The sequence below is a fragment of the Xyrauchen texanus genome, chromosome 16 (genome assembly GCF_025860055.1).
Source record: "Xyrauchen texanus isolate HMW12.3.18 chromosome 16, RBS_HiC_50CHRs, whole genome shotgun sequence".
Classification (NCBI taxonomy): Eukaryota; Metazoa; Chordata; class Actinopteri; order Cypriniformes; family Catostomidae; genus Xyrauchen; species Xyrauchen texanus.
The window spans coordinates 40,640,703-40,668,401 of NC_068291.1; the positions used below are offsets into that span (position 1 = coordinate 40,640,703).

General features: G+C 39.2%; 1 protein-coding gene across 1 annotated transcript in view; it reads right to left on the bottom strand.

Moving 5' to 3' along the window:
* akap6 (A kinase (PRKA) anchor protein 6) overlaps positions 1 to 27,699 on the bottom strand; it is a 210,068-nt gene that overhangs the window by 143,070 nt on the left and 39,299 nt on the right. Inside the window, exons 4-5 of the mRNA XM_052146055.1 lie at positions 24,371 to 25,777; positions 11,833 to 11,955 (exon numbers count right to left, since the gene is read on the bottom strand). Coding sequence (XP_052002015.1) covers positions 11,833 to 11,955; positions 24,371 to 25,777 — 1,530 coding nt within the window. The remainder of the gene's footprint in view (positions 1 to 11,832; positions 11,956 to 24,370; positions 25,778 to 27,699) is intronic.

Below are 27,699 nucleotides of genomic sequence, written 5' to 3' on the forward strand. Positions count from 1 at the left end.
CTGTGACATGGAAGGATGGATACATGAAAATAGGCGTCTTTTAGATCTATCGTGACAAACCAGTCCTCGGATCTGATCTGACTCACGATGACAGGAATAGTAAGCATTTTGAACCTGAACCTCCTCAGAGACCGGTTAAAAACTCTGAGATCTAAAATCGGCCTCAACCCCCATCCTTTTTGGAACTATAAAGTACCGGCTGTAAAAACCGGACTCCCTGTCTGAATGAGGAACACGTTCTATGGCCTCCTTCAGCAGCAGAGATTGCACTTCTTGTTCCATCACCTGAGCCTGCCCCGGAACCACTGTAGTCTGCACCACCCCAGAGAATTTGGGGGGGCGGTGCCCGAACTGCAGTCTGTACCCTGATTTTATTATATGCAGGACCCATGCAGATATGTTGGGAAGATGATTCCATGCCTCTACAAAATCTACTAAGGGAACCAGCCTCTCGAGGCTGGTCTCGGGTGTTTTTCGTGCACTGTTCTCGACCTCCTGAAGCGGGATACCGGCAGGATTTGGTCGATACAGTTCTTGTGACCACAATTGATGTGTGTTTTTTTATCTTTTGACGCGAACGGCACGGTGTGCGTTCGCTGGAAATTGGTGTGGCCCGAAGCGTCAGAGACGGCGGGAAACCGACACCGATTTCCTGAGGGCTCCGCTGCGAAAACAACCTCGGTTGCTCTGCAGCGGGGGGGGGGTTGCCCTCCGAGGTTCTACCACCCCAGTTAGGACCTCTTCCCCGAAGCCCTCCTAGCCTTAAGGACGTCCCTCAGGTCGGCCCCCTGGCTGGAGGGCTTCCGCTGGGAGCGTTTTCTCTGTTGCCAAGCTCCTGGAGGAGGGGCTCTAGAGGAAACGCTCTCCTCTTGCTCTGCGCGGTGCGAGGACGAGAGGCCAGAGGGCGAGAGCGGGGCATCAAGCACAAAAGCTCTGTCTTTTCCTTTTATTCCCGACAAATTTAGCCACAGATGCCTCTCCGTGGTCACCATAGCTGCCATAGAGTGGCCAATAGTGCGGGCCGTCTCTTTAGTGGCCCGGAGAGACAGATCTGTGGCTCTGCGCAACTCCGCGATATCTTTGGGAGTTGGCCCCTCCCCCTCATCTAAATCTTTCAGGAGATCGGCCTGGTACTCCTGCAAAATCGGCATTGAGTGCAGGCATGAACCAGCCCGACCTGCCGCCATGTAAGCCCTGCTTATTAATGCAGATGTATCTCTGCAGGGCTTACTAGGCAGCGCCGGGGTTTTAAGGGAAGACGCCGACTCCGGAGAGAGGTAACCGGCTAAAGCCTCCTCCACACCAGGCATCTTCCCATAGCCCATATCCCGTGCCCCTAAAACATAGCTGTAATCGACCACACTGGGGGTGGAGACACGGGACGAATGTGGTTTATCCCACGATCTCGAGATCTCTTTGTGGAGATCGGGAAAAACGGCAAACCCGGCGCTGGGGTTGTGACGTGTGCTGCAGGAAACGCTCGTCTAATTTGCTTCCGACGTGCGTTCCTGCTCATTTTGTGGCCAGCTAATGTTAAGTCTGGCCACAGCACGCGTCACAACCTGAACCAGCTCCTCATAAGCCTGGCCGAAACCCGGCGTGCTTGGCTCACGGTCGTCCACATTAATGCTGAGCATTTCCACTTGCTCGGAAGCAGAGAGCTCGAGCATTGGGACCTGATCGTGGGCAGAAGAAGCCGCGACACGGGCTTCTGCACCACTCACAGTAGGCTGGGGATCCTCAAACGAAGAATGAGAAAGTGCCGGAGCAGTCTCATTCTCATCTGCAAGATCCCGCTGCGAACCCCACGATCTCAATCGCCGCGCTGCCTCAACAGACGCGGGACCAGAACCGTGGGGAACGCGAGCCTGACCGTGCTCATCAAAGCACGCCAACCGGGAGCGCAGCACTCTCAGGGGTAGTGCTTCACAGCTTTCACAGGCAGATCCCTCGAGAGCTGCCTGCATGCGTGCTGCGCTCCCAAACAGTTCACACACAAATGCGTGCGTGTCCCTACCCGTAATAAAACGAGGGCAGGGGTGCACGCACTTCTGAACTGTTCGGTGGACATAATTCTTTTAAATAGGACAAACAACACCAAATAAGACAAACAATATACATAGAGCGCTTGCTGAAGAGCGAAAGCTAATGTGTGTGTGTGCCGGCGTCACTTTTATGCATCCGGTTATGCCGTCACATGTTACGTCATGACGCAACACCAATCAAGATTGGAATAGTTTCATTCATACTTCAGAGGCGCACGCTAAGGAGCGTTCCCCAAAGAGTCGTTTTCAACGACGCAGTGCGAGTTCCCTCGGAAGGGAACTACAGTTCAGTCAGTCACACGCGCACAATAATCTGGATGGATGTTTATCTGTTATCTGTTTGGCAAAGTTGTTCACCTGCTATAATGCTTGGATATGTTGTCTGGCTGGGTTGTTTAAGCTAATATTGCTTGTCATGCTTGTATGAATCAAATATTACTCGTGTATTGACCGATGGTGATGTATCTACATTGTCGGGGGAAGTTTCTGTGACATGTATACTAATATTTATGACTAGATTTATTTATGATTGCATATTTAAGCATATTATTTTCATGTTAAAGCATCTTCATCATTATTGAATCCTTGATTTATGTTTTTAGTTTACTGTGTTATTGTGAGCATTGCATAGACATACTAATGTAGTATTACGGTCCACTTGCATTATCAACTGAGGCTGTACAATATAATATACAAATAATAAAGTGTTCAATTAAACATATCCATATCACAAATTTCAACTCTTAATTTGATGTGTAGTACAATACAAACATTAATAGTAGATAAAACACTTGAATAATATTAGAACATACTGGTAACTGGTGATTGAGGTGATTGAGTTCCCTGTTTTTATGAAATCACCTTGAGTATAGAATCAGAAAAGTGCTATAAGTGTAAAATTCATTCATATGTAGATACGAGTGTTGTTTATCTTCATCAAAGCAAGAAATATTTCAGTTTCATATGTTTAATTGTATAACATTATATCAACATGAAAATGGCACGTTATGACTCCGGCTCTGAATATCTCCAGACATGATCACACACAGGCAAATTTCAAATCATGAGATTCATCTGCCAGAAGAGCAATGCTGAAACACGACTGATGTAAAGTGTACTTCCTGAAATTGCTTGCAATTTTAAAATTCAACCACTGATGTCACTAGAGAGCACAAAGTTAGGTAGTGCAGCTTTAATGTTAATTTCAACATATACTTACACATTGTTTTTATTAGAAGCTTTATATGTTAACATTCGTTAATGCACCATGAACTAACATGAATTAACAAAACTAAACTACCATTAACAAATATTAATTAATGCTGTAAAGGAATATTGTTCATAGTTAGTTCATGAAACCTTACACATTTACTAATGTTTACCATTGTTTAGGACTGTGCCCCATTTGAGATCACAAAACATACATAGTGCTTTCTTAAAATAAATAAACACTGAAAATGGCCTTCATACTGTACATACCGAATAGATGGTCCACTGTTTAAGTCTGTCTAAGAGCCAAACACGAGAGCTGAGATGCTTTCTCTCAACTTTGTGCCATCAGAAAGTGTGAGCAGGACTAGACGTGTGATGGATCGGCAGGTTAGAGAATTTATCACTCCTGACAGACAAGAGTGAAAGTGAGGAGAGTTTATTTATGGCTTCGAATACGGGCTGAAATTGATCCTTTACCGAGCTAAACGCATTTAAAATGAGTAAACAAACCAAAGCAAAAAAAAAAAGCATAATAAACAGATATCTATCACTGATTTATGGTCAATGAAATGCCTTTTAAAAACATTTGCAGAAGAGTGCAAATATAAATGTTTGGATTTTACACTGTATTCAAAAAAGCTGTATAAAATCACTGTATCACTGTATAAAAAGTGAGCTGTGATAATCCCATTAGCTATAACATACGGCATATCAATATCACACAATCTTATTAAAATCATATGGAAGATTGTGTATAACAAAAACTGCTCCTCCAATTCAAGGTTAAGGGTAAGCAATAATGTAGCAAGCTTAATGTTTTATGAAATAACTGGATACAGTTATGTCAGTGTATTTGATGCAGAACGTATATTGTAACATAAATCTTGTAACATACAAGTTCATGAAGAGATAAAAGGACATTCAAGTCCTTCAAGTAGACACAGTTGTAGTGAATTATGGGCAGAAGAATGAACCATTTCTACGCAAAAATGACTTGAATCCAGGAGCTATGCTGATATATACCAAAACAGGCATAAATGGGTCAAAGATGCCTGAAAGGAGTCCACAAAAGCTGCTCTGTTGAGTTTCAAGTGTCTTCGGAACAAAAGAATGATTTTAACACTCAGCTGAAGGAACAACCTTCCTCCAAAACCCCACTCAGAACCAGTCTTTGTCCTTCGATTTAACCAATTTTCTACAATTATTAGAAAATAAACTAATAAGGGAGCATGAGACATTTTCCGTGGAAGCATGACCATCATATGCTAAAAACTCAACCAAGACAAAAGTGCAGGAAGGCTTGAAAAAAGCAGGCTTTCTTTGAAATGATGCCTTTCTATTATCCTTTTAGCAGGACACAAAACTAATGCTCTGCTCATAACTTCAAATGTTCAAAATAAACTTTTCAAGTGTATACACATATCTGGAAACCTCATCTTAATCCAGGAAGTGCAGAATTTACTTTACTGTAATTTTATCCAGCACATAATCTGCCAAAGTGCCTAGAACACTGATTCAAGGTTTAACCTGATAATAACCCTGACAATTATGTTTCTCGTAACGTGTAATATATTATCCATGTTGAAATAGTGAACTATTTTTCAGACCAAATGTATCGTGTCTGATATGTAAGAGTTTGCCTTTACAAGAGGAAAGCAATGGGTGAATTCATTTCGTTGTTATAATTTGTTTTATTTAAGATATAAAATGTATGATTAAAACATGTACTTTGAGCGTGAATTTTGTGACTTTGTAAAGACACTTCTAATTGGCTCAAGACACCTTTGGGGTGTGGCCAACCTCAACTCAACAAAACCTCCAAGCCTAGGATGAACACTCTCTTCCGCCACTTCCTCTCTTCTCTTCCCTCTTGGCTCTTAGCCCTTCTTGCCCAGGTTCCACACAATGTAGAGTTCAAGAAAGCTCAGAACGCAAAGTTCCAAAGAGAGTTCTCTTCTCTGCGCTTTGACTCATACACGTGATGGGGAGTCGTGAGGCTCCCTTGCGGGAGGCCTTACTTCAAAGCCCCGCCTGATCATTCCAGCACTTAACTACCCGCCTTCCACGATTTTAGCAGAGGTCCAAAACTGAAACAACCATAATTTTCTACTGACCGAGCAAAAGAACCATAGCAATGCAAGGAAATGCAACAAAACGCAAGTACACCTCTGTGCTTTTGTTAGAAACTGCTGGTGTTTTATTTAAATACCTCGGATAACCTTACTGCAAATCAAGGTATACTAAATGAAGTATCGATGGTCAAGGACATGGTCTATAGTCACCTTCTGCTACAGCTCACTCACCAACCTGTTTTACGTTTCTCTATGTGTGTTGTCTTGTTTGTATTCAAAGAGAACTTGACTGTGGTATATTTTAATAAATAATCTTGTCAATTGATTCTTAAAATATCTGCGCTCCATGCTCGAACAATATTTCAAGATATTTATGATATTATTTTAGATAGCCATGACATCAGTATTACTCTAAAGAGTTAACAAATGCTTCACATCAACTCAGACCTTAGTGATCAGACCTTAATTCTTAATTCTAGATCCTTAATTCTTTCAATATTCCCCAAATAAATCATAATTCCCTTCTTGAGCTAAAATTCCTCATATATAAATTGTGAGCAGATACAATGAGCCTTTTGTATTACATATTTAATAGTGGAGAAGTTTTATTCATATTTCTAATCTGATCGTTTGTCATTTATCTTTCATATAATAGTGGTCGAACGCGGCCAAGATTCCTAAACTAATTCCATTATACAATTCTTTCATATTATTGGTGATGAATGCAGGCAGTTGTAAATATATCCTGTTACAAAGTCACTAATTTCCTACACAGTATATTATGCAAAGTATGTGAATTGTATGTATGACATTCCTATTGAGTCTCAAGATGTACAAAGCATCTGTCATAGCATACTGCTCATACTATTTTTACAGTATGCAGCATGTATGCATGAGTCTCAAAGTGTTCAGAATGTCCTTGCATCTATGTCATAACATATTGCCATAGTATTCATACTTTTTTGGAATATGTAGTATGTTTATTGTGCAGTGTATGTGAATTGTATGTACGTACATTCCCATTGAGTCTCAAGTTGTGCAAAGTGCCCATGCATTTATTTTACAGCATACTACATTTTCGTAACACACTACTAATTTTGCAATATGCAGTATGTATACTGGTCAATGTATTTGCATTTGAATGTATGCACATTCATATTCAATCCAAAATGTATCTATTTCACAGTACAGCGCCATTCTATACTACTCATTCTATTTCTGCAGTATGTAGACAGTGCAAAGTAACTAAATTGAATGTATGCATAAATTACCTACTACCGTATATTGCCAAAATATGCAGTGCACAACCAGAACACACTTCTTGGAATACTGTATTCCACAATGCAATGCACTAACAATCTTATTAAAATGCTATAGGTGTGATTCTATATAACAATATGTGTGCCTCCAATTCAAGGTTGAGTGTAACAAATAAAGCAGCACATATCATACTTTATGGAATGAGGATCTCTGATCAAATATATTTTGCTACAGACACCAAAAAACACATTCCTGTTGAGTCTCAAGGTGTGCAAAACGCCCTTGCATCCATTTCTTCATCACCTTCACCTTGTAAACCCAGATTCAAATAGAAAATCCAATGTGTACAGTGAAATCTTATGTTTTGAGAGTGTGAAGTTGAAATATGTCTTTTAAGTTGATTCCAAAGGCAGATGTGTGTTTTGCTTGCCATTACGGTGAAAATGTAAGTTGCATCTTCACATCTAAGGTGATATATGCTTTGTTCTGCTAGCTCGAAATATGTGATACGCCTGTGTATTTGTGTGAACAGACAGACAAGACACAGTGCTACCGTCCCACTGTGAGCCGAAGCTCCCTCGCTAGGATCAGACGTGAGGGCAGACAGGTTATCGCTTACTTGACATCAATAGATGTGCCACAGCAACCAGTGGACCACGAACCTCCCCTTGTCCTAATCCCTAAATCAGAGAGCGAGAGGCAGTGAGGAGAGGGAATGGAGACAAGCTGCTAGGCGAGGAACAGATTGGGGTTTGTGGTGTGATGGTTTGATGGAATCCATGGATGCATGGTGGGCAGGCAGGGGGGCAGCCCACTGGTCTCTACTGGATCAGGGAGGTCAGGCAGCAGTAGAGGAGCCAGAATTTATAGAGAGATGCATTTATGAGACACAGAGGGAGTGATGGGCTGGTTATTAAGAACTTTTGTATGAAGAGCAAACTTAGACTCTGGCTGCATCTTAATTCGCACACTATTCGTACTATTTAGTAAGCGAGATTAGGATAAGTATATCCCAAATCATAATGTCGTACATTGCAAACAGTATGCCAAATGTTGCCAGTTGCAGTACTATTGTATATCTAGTGGATTTTCAAAGTGTGCATTTGTGCATGTTTTTGCACTAATTTTACCCACAATCCCTTTGTCCACACTTATGTTTTCAGTGCAATGATTTTGCTACATTTACATATCACTTTTGTTTAGCATCTTGTGCAAAAGTGGCACATTTTTTAGTCACCGTGTAAAGTAAAAAAAAGAACTTCAACTTCTAAAAACATGTCTCGAGACACCGATGTTCAGCTCTATTAGTGCCACAGCATCTAGCATTTTTTAGCGCAACTGAACAAGGTTCGGCCCCAAAGCAATGTGCCAGAAAAGGAGTTCAATTTCAAAAAGCACTTCTCGAGATCACAGTATTCTGTTCCATACTGTTGCGCTCCGTGTAGCCCCTATTGCAGCACTGGGCTCAGATACATGCCGTTACTGTGGTGAAGCAGAGTCTGATCTGCAAATACTTCCAAATAGATCAGCTGAATGCTACTACTGTCCGGCAGTATTACTACCATGCATACAACTCTAATGAATGAGAAACACTGTGGTAATGATGGTATGTTGAAGCTTGAGTACCGCGGTACTATGTGGCACCAGTAGACTAAACTGATGGAACTATCTAGAGTTTATTGTCTCATTAAATGGAACACACTATTGTTAACAGTCAGGTATGATCTTTGCAATAAACAATACTGTGCTGTTTGGATTAAATGTATTCATTGTTCCTTTAGTATGACTTTAGTTCTTCTACAGAACACTAATGAATATATTCTAATAGACTTACATCTGTTTGAAAAGCAATTCAAACTGTTTTGAGTGAGAACAGACCAAAATCTTGCCATTGCAGTCTGTAGACCCGATCATGTTTTCAAGCTCGATTACACTTCCTAGTGCTTGATGCATGCACAGAGCACTAGATGGCGCTAGAAAGTGTAATCGAGCTTGAAATCATGACCGCCAAGGAGACTGCTGTCAAGATTTATAGTGAAAAGGATTATCATTTTGGTATGTTCTTACCCAAAACCGATTATATTGCTTCAGAAGACTTGGATTAAACCACTGGAGTCTTATGGATTATGTTCATGCTGCCTTTATGTGCATTTTAAAGCTTGAAAATTTGGTCACCATTCACTTGCATTGTATTGACAAAGAGACATCATATCTTCATCAAAATGTCTTCGCTTGTGTACAGCAAAAGAGAGAAAGTCATACGAGTTTGAGACATCATAACTAAAGGATGAATAAATGAATGATCATTTTTGGATGAACTATTCCTTTCCTATATAGTTTCTGAGCCTTGTTGACATCCCTATGTTGTTATAAAGTTACATTTGATATTTCTTGATGTTTCTTGAATCGCTTTGTGCTTTATCATTGTTTTACTGTACATTTTGCACAAAAGCCTGTAATAAGCTATTTCACTATAGGTTGTCATTGTGACAACTTTCCCCCTATATTGTGTGGAGTCAAGAATTACTATTAGAGGCCAATGTGCTTATATGAACTGTATTTTCTTATTTTGGCATTAATGGTGGAAATGATTAACAGCTTTTTTTGTAATCAATACTATAAGGTACAACATGTGTCTATACAGAAACTGAATTTCAAATAAAAACCTACCCTGAGAAATAGTCACTGGAGTATCGTCAACTAATATTGGTTTCCCCTACTTTAAGTGCATAATAGAAGTCTATTCAGTTCAAATCTATTCAATGACGTCATCCTATTTACTATGCATTTTATCTACTGACGGATGTATAAAAAGTGTTTTTGATGTTTGCGTGTATGTTAGAAAGCAGGGGCACAACTCACTATCTATATGACTGGGGGCCCTTGTCTCTGTGTCTCATTTGCCAATGTGTGTGTGTGTGTGTTTGTGTGTGTCTCTCGTTAATGTGATTCAAAGACCTGGATCCGCCACCCAGCACAATCAATAGCTGTTTCATTTCACAATCTCTTAATGCCTTATAAAGAAAGCCCACTCCTTTTCTCTCTTTCTCTCTACCCTGAAACAGCCAGCCTCCTCTTATGGCTCTCCCATGAGCACCGGAAAGATCTGTACTCATATGCACAAACACACTCACACACACACACACACACACACACACACACACACACACACACACACATTCTCCCCACCTGCCAGCTGGCCCTAATGTCCAGACATTAAACCTGTGAGCACATCATGAGACCTCCGAATGCTGGATGAGAGACAGAGAGTGCCTGACCACTCTCTCTAAATCAATAAAAATGAGTGAAGCCCTTCAATATAAAACACAATGTGATTTCCCTCCTGCAGGTGAGACGAGGTGGGCACACTGGGTAAACAGTCACAGTCTCACTAGTGCATGCGGTTCGTATGATGTGTAAGAAAGACCAAACAAAATAATATAACTTTAAAGGATTGTTCCAGGTTCAATACAAGTTTTTGAATAGTGGCACAACGTTGACTAGCACAGAAAATATTTTCGACAAAAAATATAAAAGGGCAAAACACACGGTTACATTAAGACACTTACAATGGAAGTGAATGGGGCTAGTCCAAAAAAAAATTTAATACACACTGTAGAGCCACAAGACGTCATACCACAAATCCTGTCAGTTGAGCATAACTTGAATGGAACCCGGAACATTCCTTTGAAACCTCAATTGTTTCTCCTAGACTGCAATGAGAATGAATGGAGAGGAACTGGAGACATTGGATAATATGGATTTTTCAGTAGCCACTGCAGATACCGATGGCTAAAGAGCAAAGTGGCCAATGGCCGATATAATGCCAATATCTATATATATATCATCAAACACTATGTAATAAAATACATAGGGGTGATTAAAGGTAAATTGGACCACTTTTTACTAATCATCTCTGTAACAAAAAGTGGCCCAATCTAATTGAATTTAACTTGTTATTACTGTATTATTAAATTATTTTAAAAAATTTAACAATTTACACACTATTTACTCAATTTATACTCTGACTTATGCCAAGCATGTACAGTTATAGATAATCTCCAAATAACCAAATATCTGGCAATGAATCAGTCATTAATTTCAACAAGGTCTCAAACTGTGCTCAGATTTGCCAAGACACCAAAGTCTGAGATCAAAAGACTTCAAAATGCATTTCTCATCAAATTCTTCCAAGACCAAATGATCTGAGCTATGGAATCCACATTGATTTTATAGAGCGCAACAGTGCCCGCCCACTTTCTTAGCCTTCTGGGTTCCAAAAGTATTTCATAAAATCCTCCATAAAACAGTCGTAAGCCATAAACCAATCCAACATGCCTCAGGGTGAATCTAAACATTACAAACTTTGTTTTGAAGCAAAAAAATTATTTAAAAATCGGACAAAAAGACAATGGTACAACATCGTGTACTAACCATCTTTCACGAGGGTACGAAAAACAATCCCATGAAGCATGGCGAATGATGCAATTGAATAGAAATGTACCACTATTGTTTTAGGTTGTAGTTTATAATTAAAGAAACAATATATTTTAAGTTTATTGCAAAAAATTCCGATATGTATATATAAGTAGTTTAAGGGTGAAGGGAGACCACTCGATTACATCATTCACAGTGCATCATGCGAGTGGGCGGTCACTCCTGGACTCGTTTCGCTGGCTTTGTTGGCAACGGTTCTCTGATTGGTGAAGACTTCTCAGCTGTACCATGGGTAATGTAGTTGTTCACCAGGAATTCTGCTATCAGACATGATTTTTAAACAATGACGTTGAAATAACACAGACTGGAGGCTTCAACGGAAGCATATACCATCGATAAACTACCTTGGATCTCTTGGTATGCCTGTCTTTAAATGTTTATAAGTTATCGTTGGAAATCAGTTAGTCTATGGGAAACATGAATGGGATTTTTACTTCCAGAAGCAGAGTGTTGCGCACTATAGATCTATACTCTTCCTGTAGTACATCAACAATTTTCTCGTTTTTAAGGACTTTAAAGAGAAACATCTGAAAGAAAAGTATTTAAGTATTTAAGAACCCATTAAATCTCCTGAGCTATGAAAGAGCAACCTCTGAGCAATAGAACTTGAAATACTCTAAGATTAAAAAGAAGAAACTATAGCAGAATGCAATTAAAAGAGCACTGACTGTTTACTACACAGTCTACAGTGTAGATACTAGAGTTTTGATACACTAGGGAATAAGGAGGGATGGACTTTCACTCACAAGGTGGGTTTCCAGGTAGAGTTTGAGGCTGTCGATATCTGCTCTGGGTGGCGTCCAGTTCTCCGTGGTTTCTAAGGCATCTCTCAGCCAACAGATAAACTCATCCAGCTTGCTAACAAAACCCTGCAAACACACACACACACGGCAAGCATCATTGTACTGACTCTAACAACTGTTTTCAGATTTATTATTTGACATAAAACATCTCAAAATGTGAAAACCAGCAATGTTATGGAGCCTTCATAAAATTGAACCAACAAAAATGTGTTAAACTGTAACAAACCAAATAGAGCTTCACAAAACAAATCAAGTGTTCAGATATGGTTTGATAAACTGATAAAGTTTTGCAGTGAGGGTTTGCATTTGTCAAAAGCACACCATGCTTAAGGGAATGTCACACAGTAGCTGCCCTTGATGTTCCTGAATTGCTTTTTGAGTAAGAAGCCTGTTCAGTGTGAGTGATGTGTAAATACTGCCATCTACTGAATGGATGTAAAACTCCATGATTTTTGGTATATTGTTGATTACCACAAAAGGTTACAGTAAGGCACTTACAATGGAAGTGAATGGAACCAGTCAATAAAAGCTCAAATACACATAGTTTCGAAGGTATAGTCACAAGAAGAAACATTGGATTTTAATATGATAAAATCGCTTACTAACCTCATCTGTGTAAAGTTATATCCAATACCGGGATTATGGGGTTTTGTTGTCATGACAATGAAATTGCAAATTTGGTTATAGTTTACACAAATATGGTTAGTATGTGATTTTATCACAATAAAATCATGTTAGCATGTATATTGCTTTCATCTTGTGGCTATACTTTTGAAACAGTGTGTATTTTAGCATTTATGGACTTCCATTGTAAGTGTCTCACTGTAACCATGACATTAATAAAGCTATTAATAAAGCTCAACATGAAATGATCCTTCAACCTTCCTTTAAATTAAACACATACAAATACAAACACATAAAACTCACCCCCAAATGAAAATTCTTTCATTTCCTCACCAACATGTTGTTCCAAACCTCACCATTGTAGCTCTCAAATCTCACTCATGCTTGCACAAACCTGGTGTATAAACATTTACATTTATGCATTTGGCAGATGCTTTTATCCAAAGCGACTTACAGTGCACTTACTACAGGGACAGTCCCCCCAGAGCAACCTGGAGTTAAGTGCCTTGCTCAAGGACACAATGGTGGTGGCTGTAGGGATCGAACCAGAGACCTTCTGATTACTAGTTATGAGCTTTAGCCCACTACGCCACCACCACTCACTGGATATAAAGACATGTCGTGCTACATTTGCTGTCAGTACTCTATGATTCCATGTAAGAAAAGTAATACGGGTTTGGAACAATTTGAGAGTGAGTAAGTGATTACACCATTTTTATTTGTGGATGATCTAAACCTTTAATCCTTGACCAGAGGATGAACTGCTGGAACTGGACCAAAGCGCACTAATTAAGAGTCACAAACCCAAACTGATCAAATATAGTTCCTTAAGATCTGTAATGAACAGATGCAGCCAGCCATCTGAATGTAATATGAGTGTATCTTTGCACTTTCACCAAAGCAGCTCCTCCTGCTTATTATCTAACATTGGTGAAAATCAAAGTTATTGATACAAATGGCCTCTCCGCAGACACTGGCTAAAAAAAATTCCATAATTTATCGACTGTTTGGCCTTCACCGGCGAGGCAGATGAGCTTTGAAGTGGGTAAAATTGGCTGTGTTTTCAAAGCTAAATGCTGGAGAGGATGAGAGAACTGTGTGTGAGCACCATTTCAAAACCCTGGACCTGTGGGGACTTGGTTCTCTAGGCCAGGATAAGACCAGCACCTCCATATGCTCCTCCTAATGGTATCTAACACTGCTGGAAAATACAGTCAAAAACAGCGGTAGCTAATTTGACATGGTTTCTAGCTAGTTCAAGCTGGTCATTAATGGTCATTAGCTGGTCTAGATTGAATCTCAACTACCAGCTGATGGATCAGGTTAAGACCTGGCAGACCACCTTGGACCAACAGACATGTTCCAAAAACTAACTTGACCACCTTAGGTTGGTAGAAGAGATCAGGGCTAGTGTTCACACGTGGATGTCAGTAATGATAAGATTTGGAGTCAAAAGTCCAATTGTGCAGATGTGTGTTTTCTTTAACAGATGTTTTGTAAGTTGGTTTCAAACACCTAGTTTAAAACAGCTATTAAATTAGAATACTTTTTGTGAATTCTACCCTTCAAAGTACATTTTCACTATCATCATATTTTTGTTATAGCTCTTTAAGCAAGCAAACATAACCTTGCTATGAGGACAGCTCTTTAACGAACGGTGTAAATGTGCTCTCAGGACAAAGTTATTTTAAGAAATTACAACATTTCTTCTTCCCTGAAGTAAAAACAATACATGTATGCCCTTCTTTTGGGATTCCATGCTTTTTAGAACTTATTTACATACTGTATATATTTATCAATTTCACAATTAATTAGAATATTCAAATAAGCACATTTATGTAACATCACTACAGTAAAAACCTACACTTCTATAGGTTGAAACGTAAAAAAAAATATGAGAATTTCTCATGTGTTGGTGGCAGATTTCTGCCATCTCATGAAAAAATAAAAATAGCATGATGTGAAAATCATGTTATGACATTAATAGCCAGTAGATGGCTGCAGTGTTCTATACAGCCCATTACTGTGTTCTAATGTAACAATTTATTACAAGTTATACATTTGGAAATATATATAATTATTTGGATATATTATTTTTGCAATAATGTCACATGTTTAACAGTCAAAACTGACCTGGTGTTACAAAGAGAAGACAGAATAATCGTTTTGTTACCAATCATTTATTTAAAAAATCTAAATTTAATAACTCAATTAATAATAATGTCAAGAAAATTAACAGTAATAAACAGAAATGAACAGCAAATTAATGTGAAAATTAAATTTGTGTATAAAATGTCTGACTTTGTTCTTTGTTCTCTGTGTGTGCATGCGCGCGTCCGTGTGTGTGTGTGTGTGTGTGTGTGTGTGTGTGTGTGTGTGTGTGTGTGTGTGTGTGGGCAGGCTTGGGTGGTTTACGAGGACATTTTTTAAGGTTACAAACTGGTAATTACAAGGGTATCATGCTATAAATGTGGTTTATGAGGACATTTCTAGCGTCACCATAATTAAAATTGCGGTAAAAAAGGTGGTCGGGCGTGGTGCTGGCCACCCACCCCCTCCTGTACCGTTCTGGCCTTCATAGGTGCTCGCTAACAGCACATGCCCCCTACAGTCTGTTAAGGCTAAATGAGGGATCTTTGTCTTTTTGTGCGTGTGTGTGTGTGTGTGTGTGTGTGTGTGTGTGTGTGTGTGTGTGTGTGTGTGTGTGTTAGTTATGGTCTTGTCCCCTTATTTATGTGTGTGTGTTCTGCATTATGGCTGATTTTATTAAAATGATAATAAAATGCTCTGTGTAATAGTGTCACCAGTTAATTTCTGTGTATGCTTGTTGTGCATTGTGGCTGATTTATATCATGTGTTTGATAAATGAAAAGAATTGCTTTGTTTTTTTAGTGTTTCCTGTTTATTTCCTATGGTTTACGACCACTGAGACTTATCGAATCAAGTCCACATTTTTTGTATGTGTTCAGATGACAAGTGGAGGAAAAGTCAGTGTTAGAAAACTTTGATTCTGTTTTGAATTAAGTTTTCTCTGGTCCCCTAATTAGTTGTTTGCTTCAGTCTGCATGTTTAATTGCGCCTCTAAGCCTCGAGGGAAGAGGAATGACAGACACCAATTGCTTCAGTTCATTCTCTTGCTTTATTCTGTTAAGTCTAGGGTTTATATACAGTCTAAGTAGGTCAGTGCCTATGTCCATGAAAAGAGAAATTATGTGATCTTAATCAATGAACTAGAAGACATATCAGTCGTCAGTTACAAAGGTCAGTCCACATCTGTATGTCTGCACAAGGGAACTGACCTTTGACCTAAAGGAAACCGAGTGTTTGGCTAAAAAGTTTGCACACACACAGAAAATTATTTGACATGAAGATTTTATATATTACAGTCAGATTTTATATATTGCTGTTGGGGCAAGTTGTCACAAAAGGTCAATAAATTGTATCTTTTTTTCCCCCCGGTGAAAATGTAAAGTAGCTTTTCTGTAGCCAAAACATTAAGGTATGTGGCTATGCAGAACTGACTTTCAAAAGTAAATCTGCCATGAGAAATATTCAATGGGGTAAATAGTGTGACAACTAGCCCCGGTCTCCCCTCTAACCTGTTTTGTGGGTTTTTCCAGCAAAGACAGCAGGTTCTCTAACTAACGCCCCTCTATACATTTCTGCTTGCTGCAATATGACACATGATCATATGAGCAAATTATTTTTGTGAGACTGAGGCGGTCAATGGAGATCAATAGATACTGCTGCTAAATTATTCCCCTGGCAGCCAAATCGCGCAACTCGCTCTCATCTCATGCGCTGATACGGCTCTAGCCGCTGGTCATGGCATTAACTGAACTTGTCACCAGACCTGTTTGTGAGTGCGTTACAGAGGAGGAAGAGAAAATGAGACACGACTCCATGCCCCAGAGAAAGAAAAGAGAGAGGGAGACTACTCCAAGTACAGCTTAGCTGTGCGTGTGCTTTGAGCGCGCTCACGGACGCGGATACGCAGCTTCAATACACTTCAATATTCTGTTAAAATGCGCATCTCAGTATGGTGCAAATGTAGCCACAATCATTTATTTCTTAAGTGAACGTATACAGCGGGACCAAAAATGCGGATCTGGACTTAAAGAGTTAATGCAACCTAATAGATCTGTTGCGGTCTATAACGTTGTAAATATGAATGTATGTACTAACACTATACAATGTATTTATTAGGGGGTTTTAAATTTAGGGTTAGGGGTTAGGGTTAGGGTTTAGGGTAAGGATTGGATTTGGGTTAGGGGTTAAGGTTAACAGTGTAACTACATATGTAATTAAAAGCAGGTACTTTAAATGTAACTACAATGCAACAACATTAGGCTGGACTTGTAATCTGGCATACCGGGCATTTTCCCGGTGGGCCGACGCACTTTGGGGCCGATCAGGCGCGGACTGGCCATCGCAAGAACCGAGCAGGAGAGTGGGTCTGCCGCAAAATGGACCGAATCGGCTGCGATAAGCTAAAACGAGCTGCCGTGTTATGCAGAACGGACCACAAAACGGTGCCGCGTTATGCAGAAAAGGACAGCGAACACCGAGTTGCTATGTAAAATCCTGGGGCTCTTTCTCTTCCCAGTCCAGCCCTGCTTACAGTATGTACATATTAAGTACATTGTATCAAATGCTTAAAGGGGTCGTGACATGAGAAATAACATTTTTAATCCTTGATCTTTTGACATGTTAGAGGTCATTGTACTATAAAAACATAAAGTAAGTTTCAGAACTGAAAGATTAGGTAAAGAACACTGTAGTAAAGACACATCCGCTTAAAAGGCACGTTTTGGTGGTTGAGGAGATTCCCCCTATACTAGCGCTTTGAGTGCCTAGAAAAGTGCTATATAAATGTAAGGTATTATTCTATTATTATAATTACATTCTTGAAGGGCACATTTGAAGGGCACATGGGGCAGTGGTGGCTCAGTGGTTGAGGCTCAGGGTTACTGACCAGAAGGTCGGGGGTTCAAGCCCCAGCACCACCAAGATGCCACTGTTGGGCCCTTGAGCAAGGGGTCCAACTCCAGGTTGCTCCGGGGGGATTGTCCCTGTAATAAGTGCACTGTAAGTCGCTTTGGATAAAAGCGTCTGCCAAATGCATAAATCTAAATGTAAATTTAGATTTGTGAGTGAAAGGGGCAGGGACTTGTGCCCCAGTAGCCCCAGTTCTGTGCACGTCAGTGCATTTGTGTATTCAGAACATTTCAGCATGGATTGTATGTTTTTGGCTCATATCAGCATGGATTGCTTGTGAACCAGTCACAATACAGTATGATTCAAGCTTGGCAAAGGAACTGAAAGATGAGGCAGTTCATCACAAGACCCCTTGAGTACACAGTTTAATTCACAAATGTATCAAATGTCATGAGTTTGATAGTTCCTATGCTTTAGTGAACATTTTGATTCTTCCGATTGAGTATCAAATATGGCTGTATTTGAGGGACTGCACAAAGTTAGACAATCAGAACAGCGGGCATTTTCATTGAGGTCTTAAAGGGCCAGATAGCTTTAAACCAAGCCTTTCAGACCGAGAGCAAGAGACAGGGTGGAAAAAGATAATATATTATTATGTTACGACTGTTTTAGTGAAGAAGAAATAACATTACTAACATTATAAGTGGAATTCAGGGAAGATAATAAAATGTATGTCATGTACATTTAAAGGGTAACTAAACCCTAAACCAACTTTTTTTAGTTAATGATCTGTAAGCATGGGGCTTTATTAGTACTGGTCATTGATTCAAGTAATTTTTTTGACATTTGTGTATAAAGTGTTTTAATTCTACAATATATGGTGTAAAAACGTCTGAGTGCTGCCCTCTTCAGGTTGAACGGTGGCTACTGCAGTTGAATTTTCCTATTGGCTGTTGCGGTACTTCGTGACGTAAGCGGTGACAGCTGACGTAAGCAGGTTCCAGCTCACCACGCCAGATTCATGTACATGTCGTCTTGCGACCATGTGAGGAATAATAATAACATAGAGTCTGACAGCAGCTGTCAATTAATCCGTCACTACGAGTCTCAGGAGCCCCCCCCGTTCAGCCCCGCACTCGGTTCGTTCCCTCTATCTGCCCACTTTTCCAGCATTTTCAAATATTTCTAGTGGGTGGAGTCAGACTCTGAGCAGGTGTTTAGTTACCCTTTAAGTACATAGTAGTTAAGAATAAGCTTATGGCACACTAACACACACATGCACACATGCACACTTTCCCTGTTCGGCCCCAAAGGGCGTCAGCCCACCAGGACAATGCCAAGTATGCCAGATTACCAGTCAAGCCCTGATGATAGGTGTCAGTGAGAAACAGATAAAAATTGACATCCTTTTTCACTCTAAATCTCTCCTTTCACTTTCAGATGTGAAATTGAAACTAAACAGGCACCACATGTGGCTCAGATGTACTAGTCAAAGGAAACTTAAATGTGTATCTGTTTGAGATATTCTTCTAAAAATCTTTGTTTGTGGTCAGCAGAAGTCATACACATCTGGGACGGCATGATTAAATGATGAACTATTCCTTTAAAGACACCTAATATAAAGTGGGTCAGTTTACTCGAATTAGTATTTTGTTGTGGTGTCGAAACTGGTATTGAGAATCGTCAAACTGGACATTATAGCTGAAACTAGAGGTCGACTGATAGCGGATTTTGCCAATACCGATAACTAAGGTGGTGGAACGGGCCAAAACCAATAAATTGGCCGATAGATTTTTTTTGATCAATTTACAGAATGAAAAAAAATATCTTTCCGTACTATAAAGGGCAGATAAATTGAAGCTACAAGAGTCCAAAATAAATAAAATAACAAAAGCAGTTAATTTTGCAACCACAATCTCAAAAATATCTAGAAAAATTCAGATTTGGGGCACTACTTTCAAATTAAAACAAGTCCAAAATACACCGGGGACTCTTATTTTGAAATGACAGAGACTTGGCTTACTTCCCATGCTCTATATGCAAGTATTTACCAAATGACGCATTTTACAGCCTATATTTTCACCAGATGATGAGTTTATATTTTTATGTTTTACCAGATTATGTTTTTTGATGATGAATAAAAAATTTAGTAAAAAAGAAACTAGCTAGATATATGCTGATACCGATAGTTCCAAAAAGCAACTATCGGCACCGATTAAGCGGTAAAACTGATATATCGGTCTACCTATAGCTGAAACACCCAAATTATTCTGAATCAAATACAAATCTGAATCAAGAGCTTGAGAATAAGAATTGAATTGGGAAATTAGAATTTTTGAAGAACGCAGCTCTTTTTCATACAATGACAGTTCATTGTGACCATGTCTGTAAGAAGCACCAATAAAGACACAAACACAAAAAAAACACCATAAAAAACTAAAAAGTAGTCCATACTGTATGTCTACTGAAGACAAATATAGCTTTGGGTGAGAAACAGACCAAAAGTTCTTATGCTGTCATGTGACTAAATGCCATTGATGTCAATAGCACCATAATTGATGGGGCCAGATTTCCAGTGAATACCAACTTAAATTTTGGTCTGTTCCTCAAACAAAGCTATTATATGGCTTCAGAAGACTTGACTTGACAAACAATGATAGAAGGACATTTGTGTGGACACCATAGCTCATAGTTTAGTCTTGAAAAATGTTGATGAGAAATGTTTGAGTTCATATCGAAATCTGACTTTTGATTGCAAACTTTGATGTCTCGGCAAATCTGAGCACAGTTTGAGACATTTTTGAGATCTCTTCTGAGTCTCTAGACTGAGGTCTTGCTTTTTATTTTTATCTCTAAAGCAGGAAATGTTAGCAAATTCTCCATATGTTCTCATAACTGTCTATGTTGAGAAATAATTGAGATTGAAAAAAATATCATTTGTGATTGTTCTTTCCTATGGGGATGAATAAATGGAAGGTTTAGCTTCAAAGAGATGCAAAGAATGACAGCGGCTGGATGAGAGAGACAGACGAGGAGAAGACGGGATGGGTTGGTGGCGTCACACATGACTAAACCCCCGAGACGCCCCCCGAGAAGAGGTTTCAGCTGCCAGCTGTCTGTTGCCATGAGAATGAAGTCATCTCCAGTGGCTGCATACTAATGTAATCAATCACATCACCCCATGACACACATCATCTCAGGTGGATGTGGCTGCCTACCTCCGGTAAGCTTACGGCACACTAACACACACATGCACACACATTTACACACCTTTACTGGAATGAAATGAAAAGATTATAGCCACAAACTTTTGAAAGTATCCTTCACTCTGGACGTTGTTCTCCTCAATCAGATTGTTTGTGTGTGTGTGTGTGTGTGTGTGTGTGTGTGTGTGTGTGTGTGTGTGTGTGTGTGTGTGTGTGTGTGTGTGTGTGTGTGTGTGTGTGTGTGAGCGTGTATTTATCACTTTGTGGGGACCAAATGTCCCCATAAGGATAGTAAAACCTGAAATTTTTGACCTTGTGGGGACATTTTGTCGGTCCCCATGAGGAAAACAGCTTATAAATCATACTAAATTATGTTTTTTGAAAATGTAAAAATGCAGAAAGTTTTCTGTGAGGGTTAGGTTTAGGGGTAGGGTTAGGTTTAGGGGATAGAATATAAAGTTTGTACAGTATAAAAACCATTATGTCTATGGAAAGTCCCCATAAAACATGGAAACACAACATGTGTGTGTGTGTGTGTGTGTGTGTGTGTGTGTGTGAGCGTGTATTTATCACTTTGTGGGGACCAAATGTCCCCATAAGGATAGTAAAACCCGAAATTTTTGACCTTGTGGGGACATTTTGTCAGTCCCCATGAGGAAAACAGCTTATAAATCATACTAAATTATGTTTTTTGAAAATGTAAAAATGCAGAATGTTTTCTGTGAGGGTTAGGTTTAGGGGTAGGGTTAGGTTTAGGGGATAGAATATAAAGTTTGTACAGTATAAAAACCATTATGTCTATGGAAAGTCCCCATAAAACATGGAAACACAACATGTGTGTGTGTGTGTGTGTGTGTGTGTGTGTGTGTGTGTGTGTGTGTGTGTGTGTGTGTGTGTGTGTGTGTGTGTGTGAAATGCTCTGCTTGTCTCTTCATTATTAAAAGTTCACACAAAATGTAAATTCTCTCATCATTTACTCACCCTCATGACATCCCAGATATGTACGACGTTTTTATTTCTGGAGCTTTCAAATTTTGGTCACCATTCACTTGCATTGTATGGACCTATAAAACTGAGAAATTCTTCTAAAAATCTTCGTTTGTGTTCTACAAAAGAAAGTCATCTGGGATGGCATGAGGGTGAGTAAATGATGAGAGAATTTTCAGTTTTGGACTTTAAAATGAATGCCATTTGATTTTATATTTAGCTATGCAATGCGATTAAATTCATACATTTTAAGTGTCCAAAGACTTTTTGGGGCCTCTGCATATTCCTAATTATAAAGAACAATGTACTTGGTGTGTGTTTGCATTTTACCACCAGATGGCAATAATATGCCACTGTGTCTCTGAAGCAAGAAACCAAACAGTAGAGGACAAGCAAATGAATGGACAACATGAAATCTCACAGCCAGTATTCATTCTGCAAGAGATAGAACTATTTATTATACATCCACCTTTTTTTTTAGAACAATAATTAGCTATTTCTTCTATTATTTCATATATTGTATATATTAATTCCTTTTTCATATGTGCTCCTGTATTCTTTCCTACGTGAAACACAAAAGAAGATGGCAGAATGTTAGCCTGAGTCAGCCATATTTTTTTCTATATAATGAAAGTGAATGGTGACTGAGGCTGTCATTCTGCATTTATGTTCCACAGAAATCTTTGGTCGAACTGTCCCTTTAAAAAAGTGTTCTTCAACTGCATTGGTAATGAGATGTTAATTAAAAAGAAGTCTGTTAAACAAAAAGGATTTGAAGAACTGTCCGATGCGTTTGGGTTTCGAATACAAGGGTCCTTTTCAAACATGATTGCATGTTCTTAATTTTGTAGCTAATCATTTAATTACAGACGAGGGACTGAAGAGAGGTTGAGAAGGCGTGCAATCCTGTTAATTAAGCTTTGAACATTAGTGAAGGGCTGAGGTGGCTTGTTAGTTCATTATCCCTTTACTTATCAGCTGTTTTTAATATCTGCTTAGTGTAGTGACACATATTGGCTGGTACTTCCATGTTAATAAGGATTAAGGCATGCAAATTAGTTCCTTAATGATTAGATCTCTACAAATTAGATATGAACTGTAAAACTGATGATAATCTAGGTTTAACTATTGAGGGTTTTATCATTAATGGATTGTTCTCCCAAAAAATGAAATTCTGTTATCATTTACTCACCCTCATGTTGTTCAAAACATATATGACTCTCTTTCTTCATCCAGAACACAAAAGAAGGAATTTGAAAGAATATCGTATTCACTGATTTCAATACATTGGTAGTTGATAATGGCTCACTTAATATCTTAAAAAAAAGACCCAAATCTGTCATAAATGTAGTCATCTGAAGGCATACGATTGGTGAGAAACAAGATGAAATGTGCGTATTTTATCATGAAAATCTTCAGCGCCCAATGAACATCGATCTTTACTTTGAAATCTAAAGGTACGGGTATCTGCCATAAACTCCCACAGATGAATCATTTATATGTTCATACGCAGATTATGTCACTTAAACGAAAAGCTTGAATGGTGATGTGGGATATTTTACACTTTTATTCACTAAAATATTCAAATATACAAAGAGTACTAAGCAATTTCTATAGATTATATTAGAGGTCGACCGATAGTGGGTTTTGCCGATACCGATATCTAAGGTGGTGGAAATGGCCGATAACCGATTAATCGGCCAGTAGGTTGTTTTTTTATTTTTAAACAATGTATACAATAATTAAAAAAAAAATCTTAGACTTTCCTTACTGTGAAGGGCACACATTGAAGCTACAAGAGTCCTAAATAAATCAAATAACAAAAGCAGTTAATTGTGCAACCAAAATCTCAATAATAACTAGAAAAATTAAGATTTGGTGCTCTACTTTCAACTTTAAACAAGTCCGAAAACACCTGGGACTCTTATTTTGAAATGACAGAGACTTGGCTAATATACAATGGGCTATATTTAAGTATTCTCCAAATTACGCTTTTTACAAAAAATCTATTTTTAACTTGACACAGTATCTAAAAATCAGGATAATCATTCACGAGACACACAACAACAAAAAAAACATGAGACTTGGCACAACAGTCAAACATGTCAGTCTAGTACATTTATATATATAAAAAAATTGGAAAAGTAACACCGGTGTTCAGTGTGAATGGCACAAAAGGAGGCATTTGAAAGGATGTCCCATTCGCTGATTTCAGTACAACGGCAATTGAGAGTGACTCACTTTAAAGATTAAAAAAGGACCCAAAAGTTTCATAAAAGTAGACTTCTGAAAGCATATGATACTATTTGATATCCCAGCTAAATATGCAGAGACAACTGTAAGTAAGCCATTGTGTATGTTAATTTTCTTAAAACTGAAAACACTGTCTCTGTGGTGCTTTAAAAGTTCTTGTTTGTTTTGAGCAGCATTTCCAGGCCCGAGACAACAACATTGACTCAACCAATGGCGTGAATTGGGGGCGGGACTATCTGTTTGTTTGATAAACAGCAGAATGGGGCGTACTCGGAAAGCTGTTTGAAAACAACATTTTGAGATTGTTTCTCACCAAAACCTGTTGCATGCTTTCAGAAGACTTTGAATATAATGCACAAGTCACATGGATTTCAGCATGTTCTGCAGATGAAAGAAAGTCATATGTGTTTGGAACAACAAGACGGTAAACCTTGGAAAGGTTACATAAGGATACACTGATATAAACCTCTTACCTCTATCTTTCCCCAAACATTCTGGTAGTTCTCCTGGTGCTGTATGTCCTCGAGTAGTTGCTCTATCAGTGGTGTGCACTGCAACATCATCTTTGGTACACTGGGCCTTCCAGCTATAATGTTTCTTCTGGAATCAGGTGTACTCCGCGCCCCCTCGTCTTCTGACAACAGGTCACTGAGGGGCCCAGACTCAATGCTCTCACCTACAGATGGAGCCACGTCGCTTGAGGAGGTAGGCGAAAACCGCCCTGCTGCGAAGGGCTTCTTATAGGAGTGATGAAGGAGAAGATCAGAGCTGTTCTCCCATTCAGGGATGACCTCAGCGAGTTCCCAATCATCAACATCCTGTATGGGCTCTTGCAGGTGTCTTTGAGGCAAAGCTTGAGCCAGGCTTTCCAGCTTCATTGCCAACATCTCCGTCTTCTTCAGCTGGGCAGGAAGAGCGAGAAACTCATCCGAGCCGTACCAGTGTTCTTTAGGGCTGCCAGAGATATTGGAAATGCACAAAGAATTTTGGTTCATAATCCAGAGAGAACTCGGAGCGTGGTGATGTGGGCTGGAGGACATTTCTTGTGGGTCATGGTCAGAGACGTCCTCCCCGGATGATGGTGGAGGGCTGGAAGAGTCACTGTAAGCCTGCTTGGCTTTGGCCTCATTCGTCTTTAAGTGGTTCTGCGAGTGGAAACTCTGCATTACCTCAGATGAACGCCTCTCAGGGGGAACTTGGAATTGCATAAGGGGCATCTTGTGAGCTGCCTGTTGACCTGTTTGCAAGTTCCTCCCATTGAGACTCTCATAAGATTGACTCCCATTGCCCGGATAAACTGACTCCAGCTCCAGCCAAAACTTTGAGCAATCTGGTGGGTCCAAAAGAGATGGTGTGCTTCTGCTCAAGTCAGCCTGATACCTAAGAGGTGAAGATCTATTGCACTTTGTCTCCCCATCTCCCTCCAAATACATTGGCTTCTTCGGCAATGGTTGTGTAGGTGACACTTCACTCCTAAAGCCGCCCTGAAGAGGGCGTTTGGCAAGGCCAAGGCTGCTGTCTCCCTGTGGCATCACACCTTGCATTGTTGGAGCTGGCGTGCTGTCCCCTTTGGTAGGGCTGTTGATTGTCTCTTGCTGCCCCTGGGTGCAGGTTACGGACTCTTCTGTAGGTAGAGATGATGCCTGATTCTGTCTAGAGGCTGCGATGCTGAGGAGATCCACACTCTGAAGCAGTTCAGGAAAGTCGTGTTCCAATTCAGGATATAGGGAACGTGGCCCTTGGCCCTCCGGGTCCTCGATTGGGCTGTAGTCACTCAGTTCATAAGCAGTGATGCCACAGTCCAGAGAGAAGTAGTCCTGACTGCACTTAATGGTCAGTTGACCAGAGTCATCTACTTCTGTCAAAGCGTCCAGTCGAGCCTGAAAGTGAGAGTGTTAGCAAAAAACTATTAATTTCACTGGTAAATATACTGAAATACTGTTTGTTCAAATTTGTAAGTAACTGCACACATTATCAAGCTTAAGTCTTTGACAGACCTCCCATTACGCAATAGTGACTGCCCACTATTTCAGCCATCTTAGTTCCGGAAGTATTTTTCCCATTTATTTTTCCCATTCACTTCTTCCATAGGGATTTCATTAAAGAGTTCTAAGCCATAAACTAAACCAACATCATTACAAATTTTGTTTTGAAGCAAAACAGTCTTTAAAAATGGGCAGAAAGACTTAACGTACTTAATGAACTACAATCCCATGAAGCATTGCCAGGCCAACGCTTTCCAAGGCACAATTTTTCAGGACATTTTATCTGCCCAACTGGTGTAATATTTACTCTCGTGTGAAAACACACAAGAGGTCATAATGAATAATGTAGATATTGGTTATTATAATTATAATTCTATTATAGTTCCATACTCAACAGTTTAATTCTATTTTATTATCAAAATGGTGTCAAATTAAATGAATAATTTGTATTAATTACATTTATCCACTTATATAAATATTTCGTCTGTATGTGCTGCACGCTTTAAAGCGCTCTGTCATCTACTACACACACAAGTGTGTGTGTTGATCATGATGACGTGTTTTCAGTGTAAAAGTGCCCGGCTTCACACATTCATTTTGAAGCATGTAGCACATGCAGATTATATATTTATTAAATTATATCGCAGCCTATTTGCAGTTTAATAATCACACTAGGACATATTGGATTTTAATTTGATTGTGCATTCAAACATACATTTTCAGCCCAAATATGTGAAATTCTGTGACATTCCGCTTTGTTTCATAGCTTATGCCTTATTTGTGACTAGATGTAGTGATTCTGTCCATGTTTTCCCATCACGGAAATCATAGGGCCCTAAACATGTATACCGCAGTATAAGCTAAATTTATTTTTTTTGTAAATGTAAAGGCCGCATCAGCACACTACAACCTTAGGATGTGAATTCATTTTTGAAAAAATGACTGGAAAACTGCATTGCAAATTTCCAGGTTTTCCAGGACATGTGGGAACCCTGATTGCGAATGATGCAATCAAATTAAAAACTATAGAAAAAATAGAGCTATTGATTTTAAGTTGTTGATTATAAATATAGAATCAATAAATTTACTGTTTATTGCAAAATATTCAGATCTATACAAATATATAAGGATTCACAGTGTGTCACACAGCTCTTTTAGCGCACATTGTTGACCACGATTCTATGATTGGTGAATTCATGGGTACTGTAGTTCTTTACCAGAAATTCCATTATTGAACAAGATTTTTTTTTTTTTTTTTTACTTGAAATAATGTGGTCTGAAGGCTTAGAAACAACTTACAAGTTTTGTAAGTTCTAGTAAATAATTATGTCCCCTGTGTAAAAAGTAAAAATTATTTTTACTTCCAGAATCCGACTGTTGCACTCTATAGTGATATCTGATTTGCAAGCCAGTTTTGTTTTGCATGGGTTCTTTTTTAAATATTGAATTTGCAAAATAACTCAAAACTTTAGGGATAAAAACACGTTAGGGGGCGTTCACACAGAATGTGTCATTGTGTTCAAAAAAGCTAGACGCAGTGCAACAAAAGAACAGAACGCAATTTTTTTTAAATTCTTTTTAACCAGACATCTAAAAAAACAGCCCTCCTGCACGAGACACTGAAAAAAAACACAAGGCGCTATGGTCAAAGATAAAAAAAAAAAAAACACTTTTAAAAGTTGCCGTTCTTTGCAACGTCACATGGATTCAACTAAACGTGGCTATCCAGTGCAAGATACTAAAAAGCAGCGAGACGAGGCACAAGTGGTCAAAAACCTTCATCTAGACGGAAGCAAAATTGCGTTTGGTGTGAACGG